Below are 25635 nucleotides of genomic sequence, written 5' to 3'. Positions count from 1 at the left end.
AGTGGTGATACGAGGCAACTTCATTCTTATCTTTTGTTCTCGTGGAAAAGGGTCGTCTTCATTGAAAAATTCTTGAAAATAGCATGGCTCAGTGGCAACATTTGGAGTAGCATACGCTTATGTAAGCTGATGTTTATCTGTTGTCCTAGATATAAGAAAGCATAACTGTGAAATAATTTTTCAAAAGTAACAGAATTTGACACACCTCAAAAATTCACGTAGCACAAAGAATTGTATTCTACGTATGTGTCCAGCCTCCCCCTGCACTTGGTCTCCGGACTCAGAGAAACTTGTTCACTTGGAAGCAGTAGCCTCCTAGGTCTCCACAGACCTCTGTTTAATTCTACAACTTGCCTTTGCTAACTCTTTCCTGAACTCTGTTTTTCAGGTGTCCTTGCTGGGCATGACAACCGTGTCAGCTGTTTGGGTGTGACTGATGATGGCATGGCTGTGGCGACAGGCTCCTGGGACAGTTTTCTTAGAATCTGGAATTAACAGTGCATACAATGTTTCCATTCTCTGTGGATATCTGGAAAAATCAGTGCTGCAGCCTAGAGCTGTGAAAAAAAATTCTACCTTATATTTGCAGTCGAAGATTTTTCTATTGAGATTATATACAAAAAGCAGCTTTCAGTAAAATACAAAACAGGAAAAAAATGATGAAAAAAACAAGGCAAAGGTGCTTGCTGAATCAAAAGGACCAGTGTATTGAGTTGAGCTAGTTTAACCATGATGAAATTTTGCTTTTACTCAAGTTTGTTTTCTTGTGTAGAACAAAGTGTATACATTATAGCATCGTATCATGTTTGTTTGCTTTTTAAAAACTGCATTTTTAACTTTGTATACATCAGAAATGTCACATTTTTGTCTTTTAATGGAGGAACCAGGCACAGTATTAATAGATTAGTCCCTTATGTGTGTGTCCTTGTATTTGAAGAAAGTCTCCTTGAATTCTGACCTCCTGGTTGCCTCAAGTTTTAAGAATTGCTGACAGGGTAGGTACCTGAGAGGACTCCTTTTCAGTGTCCTTCATTTCTGGTGCATCTTTTGCCATCCTGTCAATTTAAGTAAGTGCTCATTTTCAGCCCTTTGAGGGGAAGATAATCTGAAGGCTAGGGAATAGAGATCTCCCTATAAAACTTCAGACATACAAAAGAAACTTTATGAATAGGTAGACAGCAGTAATCACATATAAATGGTTCATGGCATTTTAGAGATTGTGATCACACACTTTGAGTAATCCTCCAGATAGCTAGACCTCACTATGGACTTCATATTCAAGAACTGAGTTTGTAGTCTACTCATTACTCCAGAACATCAGTGAACGTCTGCACCGTCCTAGCATCTGGAGCACTTTTCCCAGTGCTCCCCATCAGTATGCGTCTAGAGCTAAGGAAACGCGACAGATGCCTTTTTTTCAAAGTGTAAAATCTAGCCAATCATTAGACTGTGCATAGTTGTGACAAGGTGGCTGTAGGAATTTATGTTCACCTAAAATCTGACCTGATGTAAACTGTCTGTGCCTTCAGGTTTTAAGAAGGAAACATTTCAGCTCTGCTCTTCTGACTTTTCTTCCCTGAAAACAAAATAACTGGTTTCTTAGTGGTGTGACTGTGTTTCAAAGAGTGACTCCATTTTAAATCCAAAAGAAAAATTCAAAGAGCAATTCTAAAGGAGCCAGAGGAAAATACTAAGCAATTCATTCCTCTGCTTGTCAATGGTATAATAATGTGTTGTCTATTACTAGAATGGGCCTCCCTGGATTTAAACAGATACTTTCCTCCTTGGATTTTTCTCCTACAAATAAATCTAAATGATTGACAATGGAAGATTGTTAGTCTTGCTTGATGGTGCATTGTGTTTTGTTAAACTGTCCGCTACTGTTGAGATAGGTCCCCTGTAATCCTGAATAGTTCCAAATTTTGTGTGTCAGTTTTCATTATGTTGTGAATGTGCTAATAAGTATACCAACTATAATGAAGTCGGTCTTAACATTGTTGATATTAAAAAGAGAGTAAAATGAATAAAGGAGGATGAAAATATGGGGCCAAAATAACTTGTAGATGGGAGGCACAACGTATTTATATGCAGATTTCTATGAACTTTATCCTATTAATGTTTGTGGACTATTTATATTACTTGGTATAGAGCCGCTCTTTAAGATCAGGCAAAAATATGTTAAAGGAATGTGCTCATTTCCAAAAGGGGGTGAGGGTTTGCCATGCAGTTCAGCAATTCATTCCTAAATCCTAATCAAGAAAGCACTTCTGCCACGTGCGAAACAGAGCATGTCCTTCTACTCTGAAAGTTATTCTAGGAACCAAACACCTGAGAGAGGCACCCAGACTGTAATTCTATGATCTTAAACATGCTGGTAAAAATGATTTATTGTCATGTTATTAGTTTCTACACATAGTTTAAAAGCAATTCCTGTAATTAACTGTGTATTAGGCAACTGAAACCTACCCAAGATTGTGGCTTGTTATATATGTGACCAAATGTGACCTCATTACCACATTAACTTACTAATTAAACCTTTGCTTTCTAGTAATATGAGTTCCACTTGCTAAGTATTTTTACTTGCAGTTTGAGTTCAGCTGATTGTCTATTTAATTCTGTTGTTCATGAGACTTCATGAAATCAAAGAGAATAGTAGTACATAACACATAGAAACACTGTGTAGTTTGAATCTTGGTTTTAGAAGACTTAAAAAATATGGCCAAATGTAGTTTTAAGGAATTTGTATTATCAAGAATATTGCGGTTATCTGAGACCTATCAATTTTTCTTTTTACCGTGTAAGAAACAGATTTTACTTATGAACTTTGTTTTCTAAAGATCTGACAAGAATATTTTAAAGGCATGCATTCTCTTCTAAAACGACTTAATTGTAACATGCCCTATTGTTAATCAAATCATCCCAAAAACCTGCTCAAAAAGCACTTCTTGCTACCATGAGCTAGGTCCCTCCCTAGCCCTTGTTTCTATACCTGTGGTCCCAAGCTCACACACACCATGAGTTCCACCTCCACAGAGGCAAAGATTTGGGCTTAACATATCAACTACGAGGGACACTAGCTGGCAGTTCCTCCTCATTTTGATTTAGATTCAGCTAAATGACCGATTAATAATAGTGCTTGTCTCCTAGGCATGATGGCTGCAGGGGCTTCTGGAATATGGGGTAGACCATTTTAATCTATTAAGAGAAATAGATCTTCACTTTTCCAGGTGATAAAAGTTTGATGATTATTAAAAAATACTGTGCAATATTATATAACTGACCTTTTAAATACTTAGATTTAGTAATAAATTAAGATTGTCCATTTTAAAAGTGAAAACCTTCAGGGAAGTTTATACTTTGAACACTGGTGAATGTCTCACATTTAAAACTGTTTAACAAAATCGATTGTGGTTTACTTGTTGACGTATTTGAACTTATGAAAACTGACTGAACAATCTCCCCCAAAAAGCCAATCATTATTTTAATAATGAAGATTTTCTTTCTAGAAACTTTAGGGTGTGTCAGGATTAAAGAAAGCATTTAAAAAAATTTAATTACTATGTTCAGCTTCTAGTTCCCTTTTTTGCCATCGTAGAAAGCGAAATTTTAAACTTTCTCCTCTCGTTTGAATTTTTCAAAGAGCCACAAGCTAGACTATCTTTCTTGTAAGGAAGGATAGCACAATGAATAAAATTGACATTTTAAATTAGTTTAAGTAGAATGTAAAGTACACCTTATTTACTAGTTTTTCTCTTGTTCATTTTGGGTTGCCCTAAATTTAGTGCTGTATTTTAAAATATTGGTTACCATAGGTACTCATGAAAATGGTTTGTATTTGAATGTCTAAGTTAGCATTGTTTTAAAAAAGTAATTTATTAATCAGATTGATGGTACACCTTGTATTTAGCAAATTTGTTTGCATGTTGATGAAATATCTTGTCTTTTTTTCTTAAGTCCAATTACTGATCCTATAAGTTATATGAAAATGCAGCATTATGAAAAAATCAGTTGATCTAACTGGTGTTCAATGTACCCAACAAAAACCTTACATCAGACAGTATTTATTTCTTAATTAATAGAACTTCAGAGATACTTGATATTTCAAGACTTTTCTTTGTTACACAGTGGTGCTCTATTCTATTGTGTTCTTTACAAAGCATCATCTAAACACTGAATTTGCATATTCTTACCCAAAGGCATCCACATCTAAGTGGGTTTTTTAAGCTGGTTACAATGTTTTTCTTCACCTGCAGTGGTTCCTACACACTTGTGGCCAACTGACTGGGAACATCAGTAGTATGATTATGGGAAAGGTGAACGTACTGGACTTTAAACCAAACATAAGATGGATTTGTCCCATGATTTAACAGTATTCTTGGATCTTCCTTGCACACTGACTGATTCATTTATTTGTGCAGTAGCTCTGTGAAACAGTGTTGGCTGTGAATTGATATTGTAATCAATAAAGTGCTTTAACCAGGTTTCCTGTGGCATATTTAAGCCCCAGATCTTTTACACTCCGAGCCCAGTATTTCCTGCTCAGTCCTAATTCCTTTATCTAAAATGTGTCATGGGCTACAGAACACGGAAGGGATCGGAGTGCTCCTGACCTATCCTTTTGTACTATGTTAGCTTACGTCTAGAGGATCACAGATTTTCACTAAAAAGTAGAATCAAGTCATTCTTTCTCTGGTACTCCCTTAGGATAAACCATTCTATTGCTTATAGGATTGATTAGAAGTTTTTACTTTCATCACCACAACCTTGGAGAAGGATGAATGAATAAGGAAGCTTTCAATCTGTGGCCAGGTGTGCTAAAAAAGTGAATCCAATCAAATGTAAGTCAGTCCAACCAAGAGAGCTTCCATTGTAAAAATGAAGAGTAAAGCTCACTAAATGCCAGTATAAATGCTACACTGATCAACTATCAGACAAACGAGTTTTATTTTCACCTTGAAGTTTGCATACTTAAAAAAATGTACTTTTGTAAAAAGTCTGAGGTTATACAAAGTTTATAAATATTCCTGCAAACACACACAGTGAACAACAACTCTGAACTACATCAACTGTAAATTACATGATTTCTGTAGGATTCACAGGCTTGGTTGTAAGTGCATTTAGTTCTAGGCATAAAAGTTGGGTTTCATTATTTTAGTGTTCCATTTCCAACACTCACAGATTTTCAAACTTGATCAGGTGGAACTGCATTCAAACTGGTGATGGAAAACTTATTACAAACTTACATACCAGAACCACAAGTCCAGGAGTTCCCAAATGTTAGTGTGTCATCGGGATCACCAGGGGACTTGTTAACAGCAGATCACTGGTCCCCAAAACTAATGTTTGATTCAGTATGTCTGGGGTAGGATCCAAGAATGTGCATCTCTTACAAGTTGACAAGTATATTGCTGATCCAGAGACCAAACTTTGAGAACCACAGTAGTACACTAATGAGGTGATACCAAGCCACTATGCTGTTTCAGAAATTCAAGTACTATGTATAAAGTTAAGGATTTGAACTTGTAAACTAAATTAGCAGTACCCAGTCTTAGACATCAATTTTTCATGTTGCAATTGTTACCTGATTCACACATGTTGGTGGCAGGTACCTATTTTTGGTTATAAAGCAACAACAAAGGCTATCAGTTATGATTTATTTGGATTTGACACTTTATCTTAGTATCTGATTGGCATAAAAAATTTTTTTGAAAGGCTTCTACAGCTTAAATGATATTCTCCTTAAAATATCCTGAAAAATAGTTTTGCACCTGCTGTGAAAAGACAGAATGGCATCCAGGAGCCTTGAAGGCACAGAAAAGTAAATAGTGAGTCTTTAAAGAAGAAAAGAGCCTGAAAAGATATCCCTCCCACAGAAAAGCGTGAATATATGTATTTGGCCAAATGCACCGTGTCCTCTGTGAATGTGCATTTCTAACAAGCATCCAGGCGATGCTGATTTGGCGGTCCTCGAGGCTACATTTTGCATAGCAAAGCCCTAGAATATAATTTTTAAGTGTTTCCACATCAGTTTCAATAAGTTTTTAACACAAACACGCACAATACTTGAATCCATAAATACTTCATTAAGCTAAAAAATACAGTATTAATTTTTAACCATGCCCTACAAATTCATACAATTCAATAAAAGTAAAGCCACCCTGGGGGACAATCCACCAGTATCCTCAGCAAGTACCTTCTATAGAATAGTTCGTACATGACTATAACCACCCAAAATTCAGACCTCCATTTCTGGCTATCACTTCAGACTTCAGAGCTGATATAGAAACCTTTCCTTGCTGCTGTGATAGCTGAAGCTGAAAATGTTCTTTAGAAACATCAGCAAGCTATTTCGACCCAGAAACTTTTAGAAGAGACTATTTAGAACAACAAACCTTTATAACCTTTACATCAGTTTTAATGGGAATATAAGGAGTAAAAAAGAGCATATTTATTAGTGTTTTGCATACCTGCCAGAATGGCAAAAATGACTGTTACTTGCAAGATAATATACTCAAGAACATCTTACATTCCTTTTTGGTGGTTAGAGCAACGCAGATATAAAACAAAAAAGTGACTATTCCCATTTAAGTGACATCAAAAATTAGTTTTGATAAAGATGAAGGGAGTATTCTCTAACTCCTGGATGCCAGGAAGCAGAGTTTTTCAGAATCAAAAACGAAGAGAGCCCTAAGTAAGAGCAAGGCCCCACCCCTCAGGGGTCACATAATTAGTTCTGTTGCTTTTAACTAATTCATCATTTTAACACATCAAACAATTTAGCCTGTTCCTTACCTAAAAGTGAAACTAAAGAAACATAATAACACTCTTCAGAAATGCAAACACCCTGAGATAGATCATTATCAGAATCTACACAAGAATTTGCTATTTAGGTATAGTGGGTACAATTCATATTTAAAATAATTTCATAAAAATAACTGTCCCAAATCATCCAAGTTACATTTTCTCTTATGATGATCACCAAAGCGATCTCTATTGTTAAGATGCTTCTTCATTGCTTGAATGTAGAAACTGCTTCGTAAAATTCTCCAGCTCATTTTTAAGTCGAACAGCTTTATTTCTATTTTAAAAAATAAACAAAACACCAAAATATTTATTAAGGTTCTTAAGAAAAAAATGCATCCCATCCCATCTTAAAAAGAAAAAAGCCCCTGGCCTGCTGCTGCTACATTTGGCTAAACTAAGACTGAACTATGAAACCCCTTTTTATTTTTATTTATTTATTTTAAAAAATATTTTTTTTATTTATCTTTAGAGAGGAAGGAAAGGAGAGAAATATCAATGTACGGTTGCGTCTCAAGAGTCCCCTGCTGGGAACTGGCCTGCAACTCAGGCACGTGCCCTGACTGGGAATCGAACCACGATCGTGTGGTTTGCAGGCCTGCGCTCAATCCACTGAGCTACACAGCCAGGGCTGAAACCCCTTTTTAGAGTACTATACGTGCCAATGCAGCTTTGCAGGAAACAGAGTCCAATGTTCAGGACTTCAAAGGATGAAAAGCGCAGGAAACAGTAGTCCTATCACCTTACATAGGAGATAGAGCCTAAGTCCTGTACCATCAGAACTGTCCTTGAATTTAAGTTAAGCATAAAGTATAAAATAAGTGCTTTTATATATGAACCATGATATACCAAAATATTTTTTAAAAATTCTAGAATCATACTTGATGCAGCCAAACGTCCATAAAAAGAGAGGAAAACAGGAACTAAAACTGACCAAAGAATACAGATTTGTGTCTCCCATTCTCGTATTATGCCAGGGCACACACACATACTCGAATGAGTACATGCTTGAGGTCATATAAGTTACACGTCCATATGAATGTCACTGCAAATTTCTTTGGACAACTCTTCTTTTAAAAAAAAATTATTTTTTTCTTAGAAGGGGAAGGGGAAGGAGAAGGAGAGAGGGAAGGGAAATATCAATGTGTGGTTGGCCTCTTGTGAGCCTTTTACTGGGGACCTGGCCCACAACCCAGACATGTGCCCTGACTAGGAATCGAACCAGTGACCCTTTGGTTCGCAGCCTGTACTCAATCCACTGAGCTACACCAGTGAGGGCTGGACAACTCTTCTGAAGTACCAGGGCAATTATGTTTTATCTGAATGGCTGAGCTAAATCCAGTAACAATGGAGATTCCAATTATGGCATTTTAAAAAAATTTTCTCTTAGAAAAAGGACAAATTAGCAGATAAAAAATATTCATACTTATTCCAGTTCAGCCAAAATCAGAAAGTACGTAAGTGCTAATATTTTTTTATATTATATGTTATGCCATAATAAGATGAAAGACTATTTAATAACCTCCCTAGGTTAAAAAACAAATAAAAATACTTCTGCTGGACATAGTTTCACCAATTTGGGAAGCTATAACTTAACAAGAGCAATGAAACATATGGGTGTGTCTGTGTGTGGGAAAGGAGGCTGGGGTCTAAGACACAAGCAGTCAGTCATCTTCTCCAGCAATTCTAAGACTGAGGTGCAATGAGAATGTGACTGTGGATCCGATCAAGACACCAAGGAGAGACACAACCACAGGTGGTTTAAATATGAGGTCTGTCCAGAAAAAGTCCAGCCATATAACGAGAATGGTTTGCGTTACATCAGTGTAACCTGGCAACCAAGCAGAGTACACTGGAATGTGCATGCATGAATAATGACTTCACTGTACTAGTCAGTGTGAGTGGTGGACACTGTTGTGTGAGCATGTGGACTATGTGGCCATCTCATTCAAAATGACTGACTAGAGAAATGAATCTGCATCCAATTTTGTGTGAAGCTTGAACATTCCTGCATGGAAACTATTCAGATGATTCAGTAGGCCACAGGTATGGGCCACCGGTGACTGGCAGCCCCATCGAGAACAACATACCCACTCATGCATTACATCTCATGCAGAGTTTTTTGGTGAAAACATCAAATCACCCAGCCAGGTGACTCAGCCCCTCTATAACCCAAATTTGGCACCCTGCAACTTCTGGCCTTTCCCCAAACTAAAATGACCTTTGAAAGGGAAGAGATTTCAGACCACCAGTGAGGTTCAGAAAAATATGACAGGGAAGCTCGTGGCAATTGGGAGAACTGTGTGAGGTCCCAAGGTGCCTACTTTGAATGGGGCCTGAGGCATCATGTCCTATGTACAATGTTTCTTTTTTCTCTGTGTACAATATTTCTTGTGTCTTGTATCTTCTTCAGTAAATGTCTCCATTTCTCATATTACATGTCTAGATACCTTCTGGACAGACCTCGTATATGTCCCAAAATTTGGGACACAAGGACATCTTCTCCAGTTTACAGACATTGCAAACTGCTCTTATATGGACAACTGTATGTAGTATGTACCCTAGTAGACAGCTGCAGGGATTAAATGATGCTTATGGACTCCCTCAGACTCACATGTGAGCCAGCAACTGGGTAATGAAGGAGAAAATTAAAAACTGCCAAGAAGTACAGACCACATGGCAAAACTTCTGATCTTGTCCCCTAATGCAGAATTTATTTAGACCCCAAAGAATCCATGATAAATCACATTAAACCAGAATTCCATATTATACTAAAATATATTTTACTTTTATAGCTTCAACTGTAATAGTCCTCAGTGAAAATGGAAGCTATGGGTCTTGGATATACAGAACTGAAAGTATCGATACTTGTAATTATAGAACTTGTGCTCTCAAAGGGGACTAATATTATTCTGGCCGGGGAGCTCAGTTAAGTGTTGTCCTGCTATGCTAAGGTTGCGGGTCCCTGGTCAGGGCACATACAAGAATCAACCAATGAATGCATAAGTAAGTGGAACAGCAGTCAATGTTTCTTTCTCTCTCTTTCTCCACTATCCTGTCTCTAAAATCAATGTGAAAAAAGGTGGGGGTACTAATATATCTTAACTGAGAGTTCTAAGTTTAAATCTAAAAACATCCATTTACATCAGACGTTTTTTCTTGCTGAAATTAGCATTTACTGAAATTTCAATACTATAGAATTAAATATGGAAAATTATAATTAAAGTCAACAGGGAGCTAAAGTTTTAATGCAAATTCACTAGTGGTTTACATAATTATATCCTGTTTATGAGACCAATAAATGTTCATATTACTGAGAAAAAATGGTTCAAATACCTTAACAGCTTTGAATTGTTTTGAATTTCCTCCAACTGCTCTATCTCTTTGGAAAATCTAGCAATTTCTTCTTCCAGATGTCTTTGTGTAATGTCAACTTGTTGGCACAGGCGAGCAAAAGTGGTTGCCATTTCCCTTAAAATAAAAAACAAGTCACAAATGTCTTAAAATGCATGGGCTTTTAAAAAAAATCATATAAAAGGAGGTCACAAGTTTAAAATATACTTCAAAATGTAGGTATCAAAGAACAAGATGCTAAGAATGGGATGGGGGAGGTACGGCACCTGTAAGCTGAATATGACTATGGGTGTAATTTTATCTGGCCTCAAGTCCAGTGCTCAACAGACAGCATCACCTCTGCTATACGGCTGTGAATATGAACAAGCTATAAAAAGGCAAAAGATAGCTATATTTCTTCAAAAGCACAGTAAGCCTTACTCTTAGCTGCCATAAAAATAATTACTGAGAACAGGAAAGAAAATTTAATTAACTACTGTGACTTAGGCAAAACTACTTTAAATCATAGCAACATTTAATCATGTTTCTAGAACTGAAGGGTATTAATTTGTATTAATTTAGTTTATATGCTAGTTCATACATTACCTTTGGCAAACAATGTATTTGTATTTCGTAACTGGGAACATGCCTACTAGGTGTGTATCTCTGGAATGCAAGTAACTGTCTTGTTTTTCTATGCAACTAATCTCCTGTGCATCTTCACCATGGCCTTCTCCCTTTCCATTCTCTCCCCACTGCAACAATTACCAATGCTGAACAAATGAGGCATCTTTCATTATCTTAATGTTTTATTAAATTAATATTTAGCTAATAGTTTAACTAATTAGTTAACGTTCTCTCCATTAGAGTGTGACATCCTCTAAAGAAAGGATCAAGTTATTTTTAACTATTTTTTAGACATTATTTCCCAGAATGTCTAGCACAGTTATTGTCACATGGCAATGAATAAATGTTTGATGATCAGATGAATGGAAAGCTTCATTAACTTTGCTGTTATGTACATGAACCTCAACTGACTTCTACTGGAGACCCAGCTATCTTCACTAGAGGAAAGATCTTCCTTGATGTAAAATTAAACCTATTATATAAAATCTGAGCTCAGTAAATATTTGGTAAATGAATAAATGAACTACTTCAGTAATCTCAAGTCCATTCCCTCATTTTCTCCATTCTCTATAGCTGTTAGCACAGGCTTTCGTCTTATGTCTGATACAGTATCATCTCCCAGCAAACTCTTGTCTCCTTAATCTAAACCACTCTGTACACACACCACTGCAAAGCTATCTGTTCTACAGGTATGTATTAATGATATCACTTCTGTTTCCTGACTATCTAAATCCCTGTCCTATTGTTAGGTTCGTACTTGAATGTACTCCCATCCCTCCATACATACACAAGCTCTCACTAAAATTCTTTCATGTTTCTGAACATACTGCTTTCCCCCTTCCCTCTATGCCTCTGGTTTAGGCTGTTTTCTCTGCCTAGATCTTCCTATTCCGAACATTCTACGCCTCCTCTAGAAAAACTTTACTGATCCACTAACCTTCCTGATTTCAGATTCTAAAGCCTCTAATATTACTTATCACTTTTTACCTTTTATCATAATTGTATACATGTCTTCTATTAAATTGCAATCATCTGGAACTCAAGAGAACTTTTTAATTCAAATACTATGCATACTACATCATATACTATGCAGGATATTATGCATTGATTTAAATGGAATTCTATATATTTCTACTAAATCAATGAAATTAATATTTATGATATATAAAAAAAGACACTCAGTGGATCCTAGTATTTATTAGACTAATAACAAATGTGTTCTTTCACATTGTGATAGTTGAACTACACTCTTACTTGTTGTGCATTTTCCCCATTTACGTCACACTTCAAAGAAACCCTGTTTTAAGAGCTAAAGATGAGTTTTTCAACTTACTGCTGTACTTGATGGCTGCAGTTTGCACTTGTGAAGCTAACAATCATCTGCAGTTTTTCAGTTGCATAGTTCACAAACTGCTGCTTAAAAGCTCTCTCCTTGGCTCGGTTGGTCCAGGTCAGCCTTTCATAAAGATATAAAGCTCCATACATACTTAACGAAACAGATATGAGTTTCCAGCCTACAGTTTTCCAAACCTGCAAAAGATAAATTTACAGCTCAGTTTGAGAAAGAAAAACACTTCTGGTGAGATTATACTACACGTAGGTCTTTGAGTCAGATCCATTTTTAAAAAATATATATTCCTGCCCTGGCTGGCGTAGCTCAGTGGATTAAGCGCGGGCCTGCGAACCAGACGATCGCGGTTTGATTCCCAGTCAGGGCACATGCCTGGGTTGCAGGTCGGTTCCTTGTAGGCCAACTACCAGCAGGGGACGCACAAGAGGCAACCATACATTGATGTTTCTCTCCCTCTCTCCTTCCCCTCTAAAGATAAATAAATAAATAAATAAAAATCTTAAAAATATATATATATATATTCCTGTTTAGAGAATCTGAAATTATCAGAAAATCAAACAAGCTGAAAAAAGAGTAGCACATAAATATCAGGCAAGAAGTTTTTAACCTGCTAGACATTTGGTAAGTTGATTCAATATATCTCAAAAAAGGAGATTAATTTCTTTCAGGTCAGAGGTTTCAAACAGCAAACTATGTAAGTGTATTTTGTTAATGATATTAAATTTTTTTAACCTAAGTACTACTGAAAAGTAATCTTTAATACTTTAAAAGCAGACCCCTTTGGTATTTGGAGAAGATTAGATAAGGAATCTGGTTCATTCTGGTTGCCCCGTGCACAAATATCAATTCTCTGTGTGCAGTGATAGGAAAATAGTTGGGAAGCATTATTTTAAGGAACAGCTAGTTGGTGATATTTCTTTCCTAAAGATGTATTTTTTGAAATTTATATTATGGTAATAACTTCACTATATATATCAATCATTATGCTGTATACCTAAACTAATACAATGTTATATATCAATATTTTTCAATTTAAAAATATTTTTTAAATTTTAGACAAGAGTTGTAAAACCCTTCTTAATTCACTAATTTTTTTTTAAATTTTATTTACTGATTGATTTTAGAGAGAGAGGGAGGGAGACAGAGAGCATGAAACATTAATTCTTATTTGTTCTACTTATTGATGCATTCATTGTTTGATTCCTGTAAGTGTCCTCATTGGGAATCTAACCCACAACCTTGCTGAATGGAGATGATGTTCTGATCAAGTGAGCTACCCAGCCAGGGCTTAATTCATTAACTTTAACCTACAACTTTTCATGACATTTTATAGACCCGGGAAACAGAAGTAAATATACATTTCTCTTTGTGATCTAGCAAAAAGCTCTGAAAATTACAATCTTCACTATAATAAAAAGTCCCTTTTCTTACCACTCCTCCAACAACGATGATGCCCATAGATGTTCTGGATGTAAGAGAAGCTAACCCTGTTATTAAGGTAACCATGAATTCTTCTTGTGATGCATTATCTGGTGTTGCTGGATTATTAGGAGCAGTGGGTGTAGAAGCTAAAGATCTGGGGAGCTAATAACAAGGAAAAAAGAATTATCACAATTAACTACAAATGAAATAAAATTTATAAAACTCTACTACATTTGTTTTAAAATTATAGTAGTAAATTAATGACAAGAGCAATGCCAATTAATAATTTTACCATAAACATATGAAGAAAATTAAAATGGTCTGAAACTTATTTTTATGACCTAGATATCATAAAGAATAATGAATTTTCATAATATACAATGAGTCTACCCATAACAGTAGCCCTCAACTCTCAAGAAAAATTAAGACTGTATTTTAAAAAATTCTCACACCAGAAATAAACCCTTTAAAAAAACTGAACTTGAACATTAAACCTTTTACACTTAAAAATTCATCATAAGACAATTAAAAGATAAGCCACAGACCAAAAGACCATATTTGGAAACCACATTATCTGATAAAGGACTTGTATCTTGAATATATAAAGAACTCCTACAAGTCAGTAAGAAGCCAAATAATCCAATTAAAAACTGGGCAAATGACTGGAACAGATATTTTATAAAGCAAAGTACATGAATGGCTAAAAGCTCATGAAAAGATGTTCTAAATCATTAGTCATCAGGGAAATATAAACAAACTACAAAGAGATACCACTTCACCTGCACTAGGAATAAATAAGATTGATAGTAACAAGTCTAGATAAGAATGATGAGAAACAGAAAACCTTAACAAATTGCTGGTAGGCATGTAAAATATTGCACCCATTTTGGAAAACATTTGGCAGTTCTTCAGAAAGTTACACATGGATTTGTCTATGGTCCAGCAATTTCACTATCATGTATATATACCCAAAACAAGTGAAAACAGATGTCCACATAAAAACAGAACATGAGTGTTCACAGGATCATTATTCATAACAGCCAGAAAGTATAAACAACTCAAATATCCATTGACTGATATCTGGATACATAAAATGTGAGAGGTGTATAATGGAATGGTACTTAGCCATAAAAGGAATGGAGTACTGATACACGCTACATCTGTGCACAATGATGACCCTTGGAAACATTCTGTTAAGTGAAAGAAGCCAGTCATAAAAGGCCAATTTTTTAAAATTCCATTTATAGGAAACTTTGAGAAAGGGCAAAAAGATAACTACTGACTAGTAGTAGGGCTGGAGGTGGAAATGATGACTGACAGCAAAGGGCACAAGCGTATCTTTTGGGGTGATACAAATGTTCTAAAACTGGACTGTGGTGATTCACAAATATTCTGAAAAATTATTGAACTGATAAATTCCAAAAAGTTTTTTAAACCTATATTAATTCCAGTTTATCTTAAGTCTGAAAACAAAAACATTTAAGATGAGAATATAAAAAAGTTTCAATTATATAAGTAGAATGATCTGTAACAGTACAGAAGGAAAACTTTCAACTTGGTTTTCTGCTATGCGTAATATACGTAATTCAGAAATGGCTCCATGTGATAGATATTAGTTCACAAACATGCAAATTCCACATAGCTCACCCCAGTATAGAAAATCACATAAGCAAAACACAAAAAGAGAATCTCAAGCAGTAAGAATCAAAGACACATATCTGTGTAGGAGTACAGCAATAAACACCTGATTAAAAAAAAGACTACGCCAAACAATAAAAGCAAAAGGGACAAAATCTGTACCTGAAAGAGAGGCTCAGATAATCCTAGAAGCACCCTCTGCGCGTTCGTAGGGCCCAAGAAACGATGGACAAGGGAAGACCAGCCCAAGGAAAAACGAAATACAATATCCTCTTGAAAATCTGAACATAACTTGTGGCAATTTAGGTCATAGCTAAGATCAAATTTCTTGCAAGGAATCAGTGTATGTAGTTTATTCTGTATACCAGCTGGAAGCAATGGCTTTAAATTTTCTAAAAAGAACAAAATTAGGACATTAATTTTAAAAAACAACAGTAAGTGTGGTGACTGGGTAGCGGTGGGGGGTGGGGAGAAAATAAGGGAACTAAATAGTAATAGGAAAAATATAAGAATTAAAAAAAATAAAAACAATAGTAAATAATGTTCTCATTTCACTTATTTTTTAAAAATATTTTACTTATTCCCTGGCTGGTATGGCTCAGTGGACTGAGCGCTGGCCTGCGAACCAAAGGCACAGTCAGGGCACATGGCTGGGTTGAGGGCTGGGTCCCCAGTAGGGGGTGCTTGAGAGCAACCACACACTGATGTTTCTTTCCCTCTGTTTCTCCCTTCCCTCCCCTCTCTAATGATACATAAATAAAATTTTAAAAAATTGTTTTTTATTTTTAGAGGGGAAAGGAGGAAGGAAGAAAGGAAGAGAAACATCAATATTTTAAAAAAAGATTTTATTTATGCCTTTACTGATAATCAAACAGGCGACCCTTTGGTTCGAAGGGCAGAGCTCAATCCACTGAGCCATACCAGCTAGGGCTGTTTTACATATTATTAAATATCTAAAGAAAAATACATCCTTTACCAACAAAATAAAGAAATACTACACATGAACTTGTGGGCATAACTATTACCAATAATTTCTTGTTGTGATTGAAGCATTGAAGTGTTGACTTCACTGGTGCACCGATCAGCCAAATTTCTTCCCATACCATCTTCTATATGCTTATTTAATTCCTGGTAAAAACAGTAAATGTCCACATCATTTTTTTCTCTAGAATAGAAAGTTTTATAAAGTTTTATATTCTCTAGAATATAAAAGTTTTCTCTAGAATATAAACTTTTTATAAAAGTTTTAAACTTTTTATAAAAGTTTTATAAAGTTTTATAAAAACTTTAAAAATGTAGTAGTGTTAAAATAATCTTATTCTAAGAGGGTAACTTTTTAAATGTATTTTATATACAAAGTAATTTACATTTATTACAAGAGTGCACAGGAAATGGTAACAGTTCAGCTGTGTACTGACTGACATAAGGACACTAAAATAGACAGGTTAACACATCACAGTATAGAATAAGGTGAGGGAACTATCTGAATAACTTTTAAGTACAATTTAACTTACATTTTTATATACTTTCAATACACTTGGAGTAGGATGGAACTCAGAACAAAATTCATCAACCAAAACAGAGAGTCGACAAATTTCATCTGTCATTGCACATGACACCTGAAAATATGAAAAAGAAATCAGTAAACAAAATTAAACAAGTTCATCAATCACTCAAAAATTCAAATTGAAAAATAAAAAGCACCAAAGTATTCCTTTTAAGCGACAGGAATAACATTTTTAGCATTATGAAAACTATTTCTATTCCATTTTTTAACCTCAGAGCTCCTGCTACCCACCTTGTTTGCCACCTCCTCCGTAACCTCCCGGATTTTCTTCTTAACATCCTGTGTTAAAAGGTTCATCTGGTTTCGGATAAAGTCCAGTCTATCAATTTGGTCTTCCCTCTCTTCCAATGAATAAACTCTATCATAGTATGAACGTAATTAATATTCAGGGGATAGTAAAGTCTCAAAGCAATTAAGCAAAGGCACTCAATTATGTACTAAACTATCTATTAGCATAACAGAAGAAAAATCTTGTACTTCAACATTGAAAGGATTTAAATATTTCACTTTAAATAATTTTACAGATGACGACTTAAACGACTGTTTCTCCACCCCAAATCCCACCAAAAAATTAATAAGGATTCTAAGCCTCCAAACACTTCATAGATACGAACAGAATTCAATACAGACTTTATTTAATAAGAAAGGGCCAGCAAATTGGCCAACTCCGCAGCTACTAGTTTCTGTTAAAGTTTTCTTGGAATGTAGCTGTGCTCATTCATGTACTTATTGCCTACATGCCTGTTTTTGCTCTAAAATCGCAGAATGGAATAGTTACAAAACACAGTATGGCCAACAAAGCCTAGAATATCTGGACTTTATCACTCTAAGGCATTATGATTATATAAATCACCCTCAAATCACATCTTTTTTGTGTCATGTTTAGTTCAATGTCCTGTTTTTAAAAATTAATAAGGCCAATCCAGCAGACCAAATATTTATTTTATAGAAATAGTATATAGAGCCTGCAATCAGGTTCTAATGTATTATCCTTTTGTTATATAAGCTGGTAATTCTCTAATTTTTAAGATAATACATTCTCAGAAATGTGTTAAAATTAGGCAGTAAACTTAGATACGAGAGGAACTGTTCCCAGCAATATCAGATACATTTAAAATTCCAATTGTATGTCATCTTGGACTTTTATTGGCTTAAACTCACTAAAGGTTCAATTGAGGCTTAACATCATTATATTTGTCACATCAAATAACATCCTGGTCATTTCAAGTGTGACAAAGTTGTAACAACTACCCTTTTCTTTGATGGTGTTGGCATTTTCAAGCATTCATTTTCATTTTTATAAAGTAATAAATGGAATAAAATACTGCAATACAGTATGACATATGGTAATGCTTACCAAACTTTCTGCCTGGCAGGTAATACATCACCTTGTTTGTCTGCCAGCTGATACAACACCACCACTGGCATGAAAGAGTGATTTCAAGAGATCAATGTATGAATATATGAGAGACAGGTCATGTGCTGAATGTGAAAAGGAGGGTCATCTATTTTGACTTCTAGAAATTTAGTTTGAAAAATGCTTCTTCCACTGCTGTAAGATATTTTAAAACCACTAAACGTTTTAAGACCACAGCTCATACACAAGAATACTGAGATGCAGGGAATGCAAATGATGTGTACAATAAATAAATATTTAGTTTCAAATATTTAAAAATGTGCAAGTAGACACTAGCTAAACCCAGAAGTTTTATTTCAGTAGGAAAAGTATTCATAATGGAATTATTTAAAATTTTAGCCTAAGGAATTCACAGACATAAAACTTACATTTTTATTCTGCAATAAATGCATTCATACCTTTTCTCTGCCGCTGCCACGTTTATTGAATCCATTATGTCTTGCACAGTATCTAGTATCTGTTTAGCTCTGATAGTGTGCTGTTCAAACTTTGTTTTCACTGCTGACTGCGAGATACACTCCTGCGAGGGGCCGAAGCCATGACACATTACTGTAATTCCATCCCAACAATTTTAGGAATTTTAACACAAAAACTTGCTGTTTATAACTTTAACCAAAACAGAAATTAGGATACAAAATAAAGGCATGGTAAACACAACTTAAAATTACAAAGGTTAAAAAAAATTACAAAGATTCAAAAGTAAAAAAGGCTTTCAAACAGCAAGTTCAAATCTTTGTGTAATTTTACACAGTAATGTGCAATGGTTTTTGTATTTTTGAAAGTAAATAACCAAGTACTATTTTCAATGTTAAAAAGGCTTTTCTTCTAGAATTACTGATTTTATTTATACCACCTTTATTCTACTTCTAGCCTAAATTTGTCTCATACTTGCAATAGATAGCCCTAATAAAGTTCTTGAGTTACAAACTCGAATTCCACAATGTCAAAAAAAACTAGTTGAGCCCTGGCTGGTGTAGCTCAGTGGATTGAGCACGGGCCTGTGAATCAGACGATTGTGGTTCGATTCCCAGTCAGGGCACATGCCTGGGTTGCAGGTCAGTTCCTGGCAGGGGCCAGTTCCCAGCGGGGGGATGCACGAGAAGCAACCATACATTGATGTTTCTCTTCCTCTCTCCTTCCCTTCCCCTCTAAAGATAAATAAATAAATATTTAAAAAAAAAACAAACAAACTAGCTGAATGCTGGGATTCACATAAAGTTATTAAAAAGCTCTTTTGTGGACTAATTAAAACTTGAATAATTTGAAGAATACTCTTTAACAAACAACCTAAGTAATCCTTTAAATTGTTTACAGAAAGAGTCTACAACTACTTCAAACATAACTGTTATTATCATTGGACTACGTATGTGCATACAGGTCCTGACGACGCCCTATCATTAATTTTACCTTCAAGCTCATGAAGCTCATAACCTGTTAACAGTTGTACAAATCAGAATTTGATGATAGAATATTTCAGTATCACATATAGTGGTAAATATTTATTGTGAAATTTTAGTTTCAATTTTAATATATGTGCATATTAGTTATTTAAAATATTTATGGTGATTGATCATTGGATGTTTAAAAAATCATTAAATTAAAATCAGCCTTTCATGTTTACATCACAGAAGGTCAAACTCTGTACTGACAAAACACTGGAAAACAACTACAAGTATTTATAGAATAACACTATTTGATCTTTGAACAATCAAGAAATGTTCAACTAGGTCACAACATCAGTAACTTTAATAGGTGTTTTGTAGCATGCCATGTTTATTTCTGTGGTGAGTTATTAAAAATTAGAAATATATCCCAACTTCAGTATTTCTCTGGATTTAATGTTTTGTACTAGTTATATTTCTAGTATAACTTTTTATACTAGATATGCAAGGGTGTATGTCCCTCAAAACAGACTATATTTATAAAAAATTGTGCATTTAGTTGTACATGTTTAAACTTTAGTCACCTTCAAAGTAATCTCCATTTGATGCAATACACCCATCGAAACATTTTTTCCACTGCTCAAAACAGTTTTTAAGTCATTGATTTTGATGCCTTTTAGTGCTTCTGCCATTTTTTTATTTCACCTCTCCCACACCAGAAAAACGTTTCCAAGATTTTTTTTTTAATCCAGGGAAACCAGAAGGTCACTTGGGGTGAAAATGGGTGGACAGGGAGGGTGGGGCACAGGGGTTATGCTGGTTTTTGGTCAAAAACTGCTGAACACTCAGCATAGTGTGGGGCAGGTGCATTCGTAGTTATACATCATGAAACAGGCAAACATACTGAGTCTTCATTAAAAAATTCACTGAAGTCGAATGCAGCCTCTGACAACAATGTCTTGTCAGCCAGTAGACTGATACAGAGAGGCTCCTAGAACACTCACCTAGCAGAGGAAGCCTGTACTACAAAGGGCATGCCCTCCAGAAGACAGTTCCAGGGCTTCGGGGGGGGGTCACCCCTTGTATACAACTAGGACAAAACTGTGGTCATTACTTCCTAAGTTTTTACTATCCTTTGTTAAAATAAATAATTTTCAAGATTTAAAGGGTATTTACTTAATACTCTAGTCCTATACACAGGTTGGGGCAAAAGCAGGTTTATAGTTGTGGGTACATGAAAGAGAGCTTATTCTTTTATTTGTTAATTATTGTATTATTTTCTGTATGAGTAACTGTAAATCTACTTTTGCCACACCCTGTATATTACCTTGAAATCAGTACCTTACATTCATTCAATGTACTATTTATAAAGTAGCTTAGCTTTCGGGTCTCTGAAATGGTTATTTGTTCACTTCACAAAGACAAGACTTAAAATGTCTTTTGCCACTTTAGCTGCCCTCTTCAGGATTTGTTTGAGGTACAAAATACAAAGCAAAAATCCTTCCTCTAGCTGTAAGCACATGAGGGTAATTCATTAGTGAACAGTTTTTAAAGCTTTAACTCGGAGACCACTCCTTTCTTCCACTGCAGGGCCTCACTTCTGCTGACGGTTAGGCTCATTGATACATCACTCCACATCGCTAACCATGAGGGTAGTGGTGGTAGGAAGTTACAGTATTCCTGCTTAGTACATGCCAAAGTAAACCGCTAACCATTAAGCAATATCAAACTTTGAAAGTGTAAACTTGTTTTTTTAACAAAAAACAAGTGAGGAAAACAAGTGAGTAAAACTTATGTTTTACTTTAAATACTGCCTCATTAATTGCCAAATTAACTTCCACAAAAACTATAAAGAAGCATTAAAATATTTTTAAAAGAAAAAATGTTAAAAAAACTTTATGTTCCTCGATGAAGCAGATCTAGGTATCAGCAATGAAGTCTTCAATTTGTAGATAACAGCACAGTATTAGAGCTAGACTAGACAGGAAAGAAAATATCTCCAAAAGTTATTAGGAATATAAAGGTTACTCCTTGATTCAAAATATACAATGAAAAAGAAGTATAAAGAAGAAAATATGCAATCTTCTTCTAATTAAAAAACCATCCCACCATGGTGTTTCCACTGATCAGAAAAAAATCAAGAGTCAACCTGCAAAGGAAATACTCTGCTTTACTCAATTATTTCTCAGAACCCTTAATAAACTAATATGCTTTGGATCTCCATGGGGAATACATTTATCAGAAACTCCAATTTTCCAAGAATTTAATACATTACATCAAACCAACTTAAATTCCATCTTGTTAAAGTATCTGTTAGGCTGTTTTATAACTTACTAAAGATTCAGAACCAAAACAATAATCCTAACTCAATTAAGATAGTTTTCAGATTGTCTAATAACATTTAAAGAAGCCAGCTGGTAAGCAATTATATGTAATTACACCAATAAATATTAATATTTATATATAATTAAAACATAAAATAACTTGTCAAGACCCTTTGATAACAGACCCCAAACACTCAATAACATACTACTCAACACTCTCAACTTATTATTCTGAAGTACTATTTTTAAATAACAAGAAAGTAATAGAAAGAACAATGTATATGTCTTTCAAGTAAATATACCAAATGTTAACATTCAACCTGATTTGTTCACCTTCCTTCTCCGGCTATATCTATATAGAGAGATATTCATATATTTTTACATATATGTGTGTATATATTCCTGCTGTGTCTATAACCATACACACACACACACACACACACACACATATTCCTGCTGGACAATCTGATAGTTCATTGCAGCCATCACACCTTACTACTAAACACACAGATTCATGAGACAATTATTGTATTTAGGGCATTTATCAGTGGAACAATACTGTTAACCTAACATAGAGTCCATTTTCAAATTTTAGCAGTGGTCCCAGAAATTTGGTTTACAACAAATTCATTGACATTTTACAGAGGTTATTTATATATTTTTTCCATCACACAACCAAAATTATTAAAAGGTAATGGCCAAAGAACTGAACAGAGAGATTTAGATTTCTCAATGGCCTTTAGAATATACACCTGTTTAAATACAGGTAGAAAACAGAAAGAAAATGTATTAATGGAATTAATGTTGATTTTGATTGACTTTACTTGATTTAATTTCCAAGCCTTATTTAATTTGGTTCTCTGTTTGTTCACTAATATTTAGTTCCCTTGAACCAAATGAATCTCAAATAAATTGATAATAAAAATCAGACTGATAAAATAATGGATTTCAGTTTTTCTCTTCACAAAGATCATTAAAACTACAAAGAAAGAATTCTAAAAACAATGACAAAATGTGTATAAAGGCCACATTCTGTAATATGGCCATATTCTGTAATATGGCTTTGAATGCAAAGAAAACAGATCAATGAGTAGAAGTTGGATAAAAAGAATCAAAACATCTAGCCCTGGCTGGTGTAGCTCAGTGGATTGAGCATGGGCCTGCGAACCACATGATCGTGGTTCAATTCCCAGTCAGGGCATATGCCTGGGTTGCAGGCCAGTTCCCAGCAGGGGACTCTCGAGACGCAACCATACATTGATATTTCTCTCCTTCCCTTCCTCTCTAAAGATAAATAAAATTTTCCCTAAAAAACAAAAAGTAGAATGCACTTTCCACAGAAGACTGCAGACTGTCTCTCCAGCTGGAGCTGGAACACTGAAGACGTGTCTGGGAGCAGGCTGGTGTGGACCACTGAGTAACTGCCTGGCTGAAGAGGGTCCTGGCCCCGGGGCCACCTGGCCCTGGGCGGCCTCACTGCTGTGCTGTTTCCACGGCTGCACTGCAGCACTGCTGAGCTGGACCACAGCAATGCTGTTTTCACAGCCATGCTGTATAACCACTTAACTGTTTGCACTAAATAAAGCTTCCTTCTTCAAAAACAAAAAATTGAAAAAGAAGAAAAAGCAAAACACAGTGACACTTAAAAAAATGTTTGGACACCAAGATAAAATTTTTGGCCCATCTTATTAATTCTTTAGATAAATTCAAGTAATTTTTTAAGAAGATTTTATTCATTTATTTTTAGAGGGGAAGGGAAGGAGAGAAGGAGAGAAACATCAATGTATGGTTGCCTGTCTTGTGTCCCCCACTGGGAACTGTCTTGCAACCCAGGCATGTGCCCTGACTGGGGATCGAACCACGATCGTCTGGTTCGCAGGCAAGTAATTTCTATCTGATTCCATTTTAGATCTATAACAGTTTCAATTAAATGTTCAAATTCTAATCCTGACATCCTCCATGAGTTTATTTAAAAGCTCCTGCTCATAAGCTGTTTCTTTTCATATATAATTTTTAGATGTCCAAACATACTTTTACAATAAAAAATAAACCGCCAATTTTCTTCTCTAAACATTAAAAAGAACAGCTCCTAAGTCTGCCTGATTATTGCAATCAGTTGGAAAGCTTTGAAAATATACTCATTCCTAAGTCCATCTCAGCCCCACTGGATCAGACCCTGGAAGAGTACAGGAATCTGCAGGTCTCTAAAGCACCTCACGTAATTCAGCCAGGTTTGGGAACCAGCGCTCCATAGTACATCTCTGGTTCTTCTCATCCCCACCTCTTCAAGGAGCTATTTTGGGAAAGCTAAACTGTTCCAAGAACCAGTATATAAGTGTGTAATAGAACAGTACACGATTTGGTAGGAGAAGCCAATGACAAACAGGGAAGAGATGGGAAGAAGGAAAGGAAGATCAATAAATAAGGAAAGACAAGGGAAACAGAACAGATCCTCTCCCAAATATATCTCCATGGATAAAATAACGGGTAAAAGTGAGGAGTGCATTAAATCTCTTGTGAAAGCAGAAGAGAAAAACAATACACAACAATGATCTTTTGGTAACTGAGACTTCATGTATCCTATAGTCTGAGAGGGCATCTGCTGATATCCCAGGGGGTCTCTGAACAATTAGAGAGATCTTACCTTAATAGTTGGTAGTGGGTCTTCTTTCTTAAATACCTTTTCTTCATCTACCTGAATAATCTTTCTATCTCTCACCAAATTAAAGATGAGGGACAGTGAGCAAATATTTAATTCTGCCTAGTACATTTAACATTCACGGTCTTACTATTAAGGCAGCGCTACTGCTTATAATGAAGAACAATTACAGATGGAAGTTTTTTCAGTTCTGAATTCTCGTGTTCATTCATGGGTAAGGATATGCAAACTAGCCAGAGCTAAATAGGAGTTCAGATGTCTTTAACATCTAAAGAACTTTTCAGTCAAATGAAGGATACGTTTTAGTATCTCTGAGTAGAACACCTACACCAAGACAGAAAGAAGTATCCTCCCCCCTCCATGCTGCAAACACATTAGCTATACATGTGTCTCAGTAATTCTGACCAGATTCCCTAAGTACAGGACCTGTATCTTAATTATTTTTGTATTCATTCATGTGTTCAGGACATTGGTATAAAACGTGGAAAATTAACAGGTGACAACATAGTTTAGAAATGTAATAAATTTTCATCAAACACCATCAACTATGTTCTGTATCTCCCTATAAATGCAGGGTACAAAGGAAAAAAAGATGATCTTCACTCTGCTCTATTATCCATTCCAACAGCAATTGCATTTGCTTAGTCTTACCCCAAATTACTCTATAGAGAACTTCCCTTAATGCACAACACAAGGAATATTAGAAAGTAGCTTCTTGTAGGCATAAGAACAAAGAATAAGAAAGAAATTAAAATCTTTAATTCTCAATTCTTATGGCTCATCCATGTTGCAGGGACTTCCATTCTTCAAACTTTCCTCATTGCACTTGCTATGTAACTCCACTAAGTAACAGCAAGGCTACTGACAAAGACAAATAGTGAAAATCACTCTCCATCCAATGCCAGGGTTTTATATTAACCAACACATTCACATAATTCATACCTCAAAGATTTGTTCAAAATTCTGAAATTCTTGTAATCTTGCCCGAAATCCTTCAGCAAGTGCCCCACCTGTAACAGTTAGGTGAAGATTTAAAAACCTAGTCTATAGAGTAAGACAGGGTTTCTGGCACGCCATTTTCATCATCTACACTTGTATTTCGAAAGGAACTCTA

General features: G+C 35.3%; 2 protein-coding genes across 2 annotated transcripts in view; one reads left to right on the top strand and one right to left on the bottom strand.

Annotated features, from left to right (window-relative positions):
- Nucleotides 1-3988, top strand: part of GNB4 (G protein subunit beta 4) — a 49486-nt gene extending 45498 nt beyond the window's left edge. Inside the window, exon 10 of the mRNA XM_037058781.1 lies at nucleotides 389-3988. Coding sequence (XP_036914676.1) covers nucleotides 389-495 — 107 coding nt within the window. The 3' untranslated portion in view covers nucleotides 496-3988. The remainder of the gene's footprint in view (nucleotides 1-388) is intronic.
- A 937-nt stretch (nucleotides 3989-4925) lies between these two features.
- Nucleotides 4926-25635, bottom strand: part of MFN1 (mitofusin 1) — a 35300-nt gene continuing 14590 nt past the window's right edge. The window contains exons 9-18 of the mRNA XM_037058780.1: nucleotides 25464-25531; nucleotides 18555-18676; nucleotides 16971-17097; nucleotides 16687-16791; nucleotides 16198-16300; nucleotides 15335-15564; nucleotides 13544-13696; nucleotides 12095-12291; nucleotides 10138-10272; nucleotides 4926-7078 (exon numbers count right to left, since the gene is read on the bottom strand). Of these exons, the coding sequence (XP_036914675.1) occupies nucleotides 6997-7078; nucleotides 10138-10272; nucleotides 12095-12291; nucleotides 13544-13696; nucleotides 15335-15564; nucleotides 16198-16300; nucleotides 16687-16791; nucleotides 16971-17097; nucleotides 18555-18676; nucleotides 25464-25531 (1322 nt within the window). The 3' untranslated portion in view covers nucleotides 4926-6996. The remainder of the gene's footprint in view (nucleotides 7079-10137; nucleotides 10273-12094; nucleotides 12292-13543; nucleotides 13697-15334; nucleotides 15565-16197; nucleotides 16301-16686; nucleotides 16792-16970; nucleotides 17098-18554; nucleotides 18677-25463; nucleotides 25532-25635) is intronic.

Source organism: Sturnira hondurensis, unplaced genomic scaffold (genome assembly GCF_014824575.4).
Source record: "Sturnira hondurensis isolate 20B ecotype Veracruz unplaced genomic scaffold, ASM1482457v3 Scaffold0010173, whole genome shotgun sequence".
Taxonomy (NCBI): Eukaryota; Metazoa; Chordata; class Mammalia; order Chiroptera; family Phyllostomidae; genus Sturnira; species Sturnira hondurensis.
Note: the sequence above shows the minus strand (reverse complement) of the source record. Positions and strands in the feature narration are given on the sequence as shown.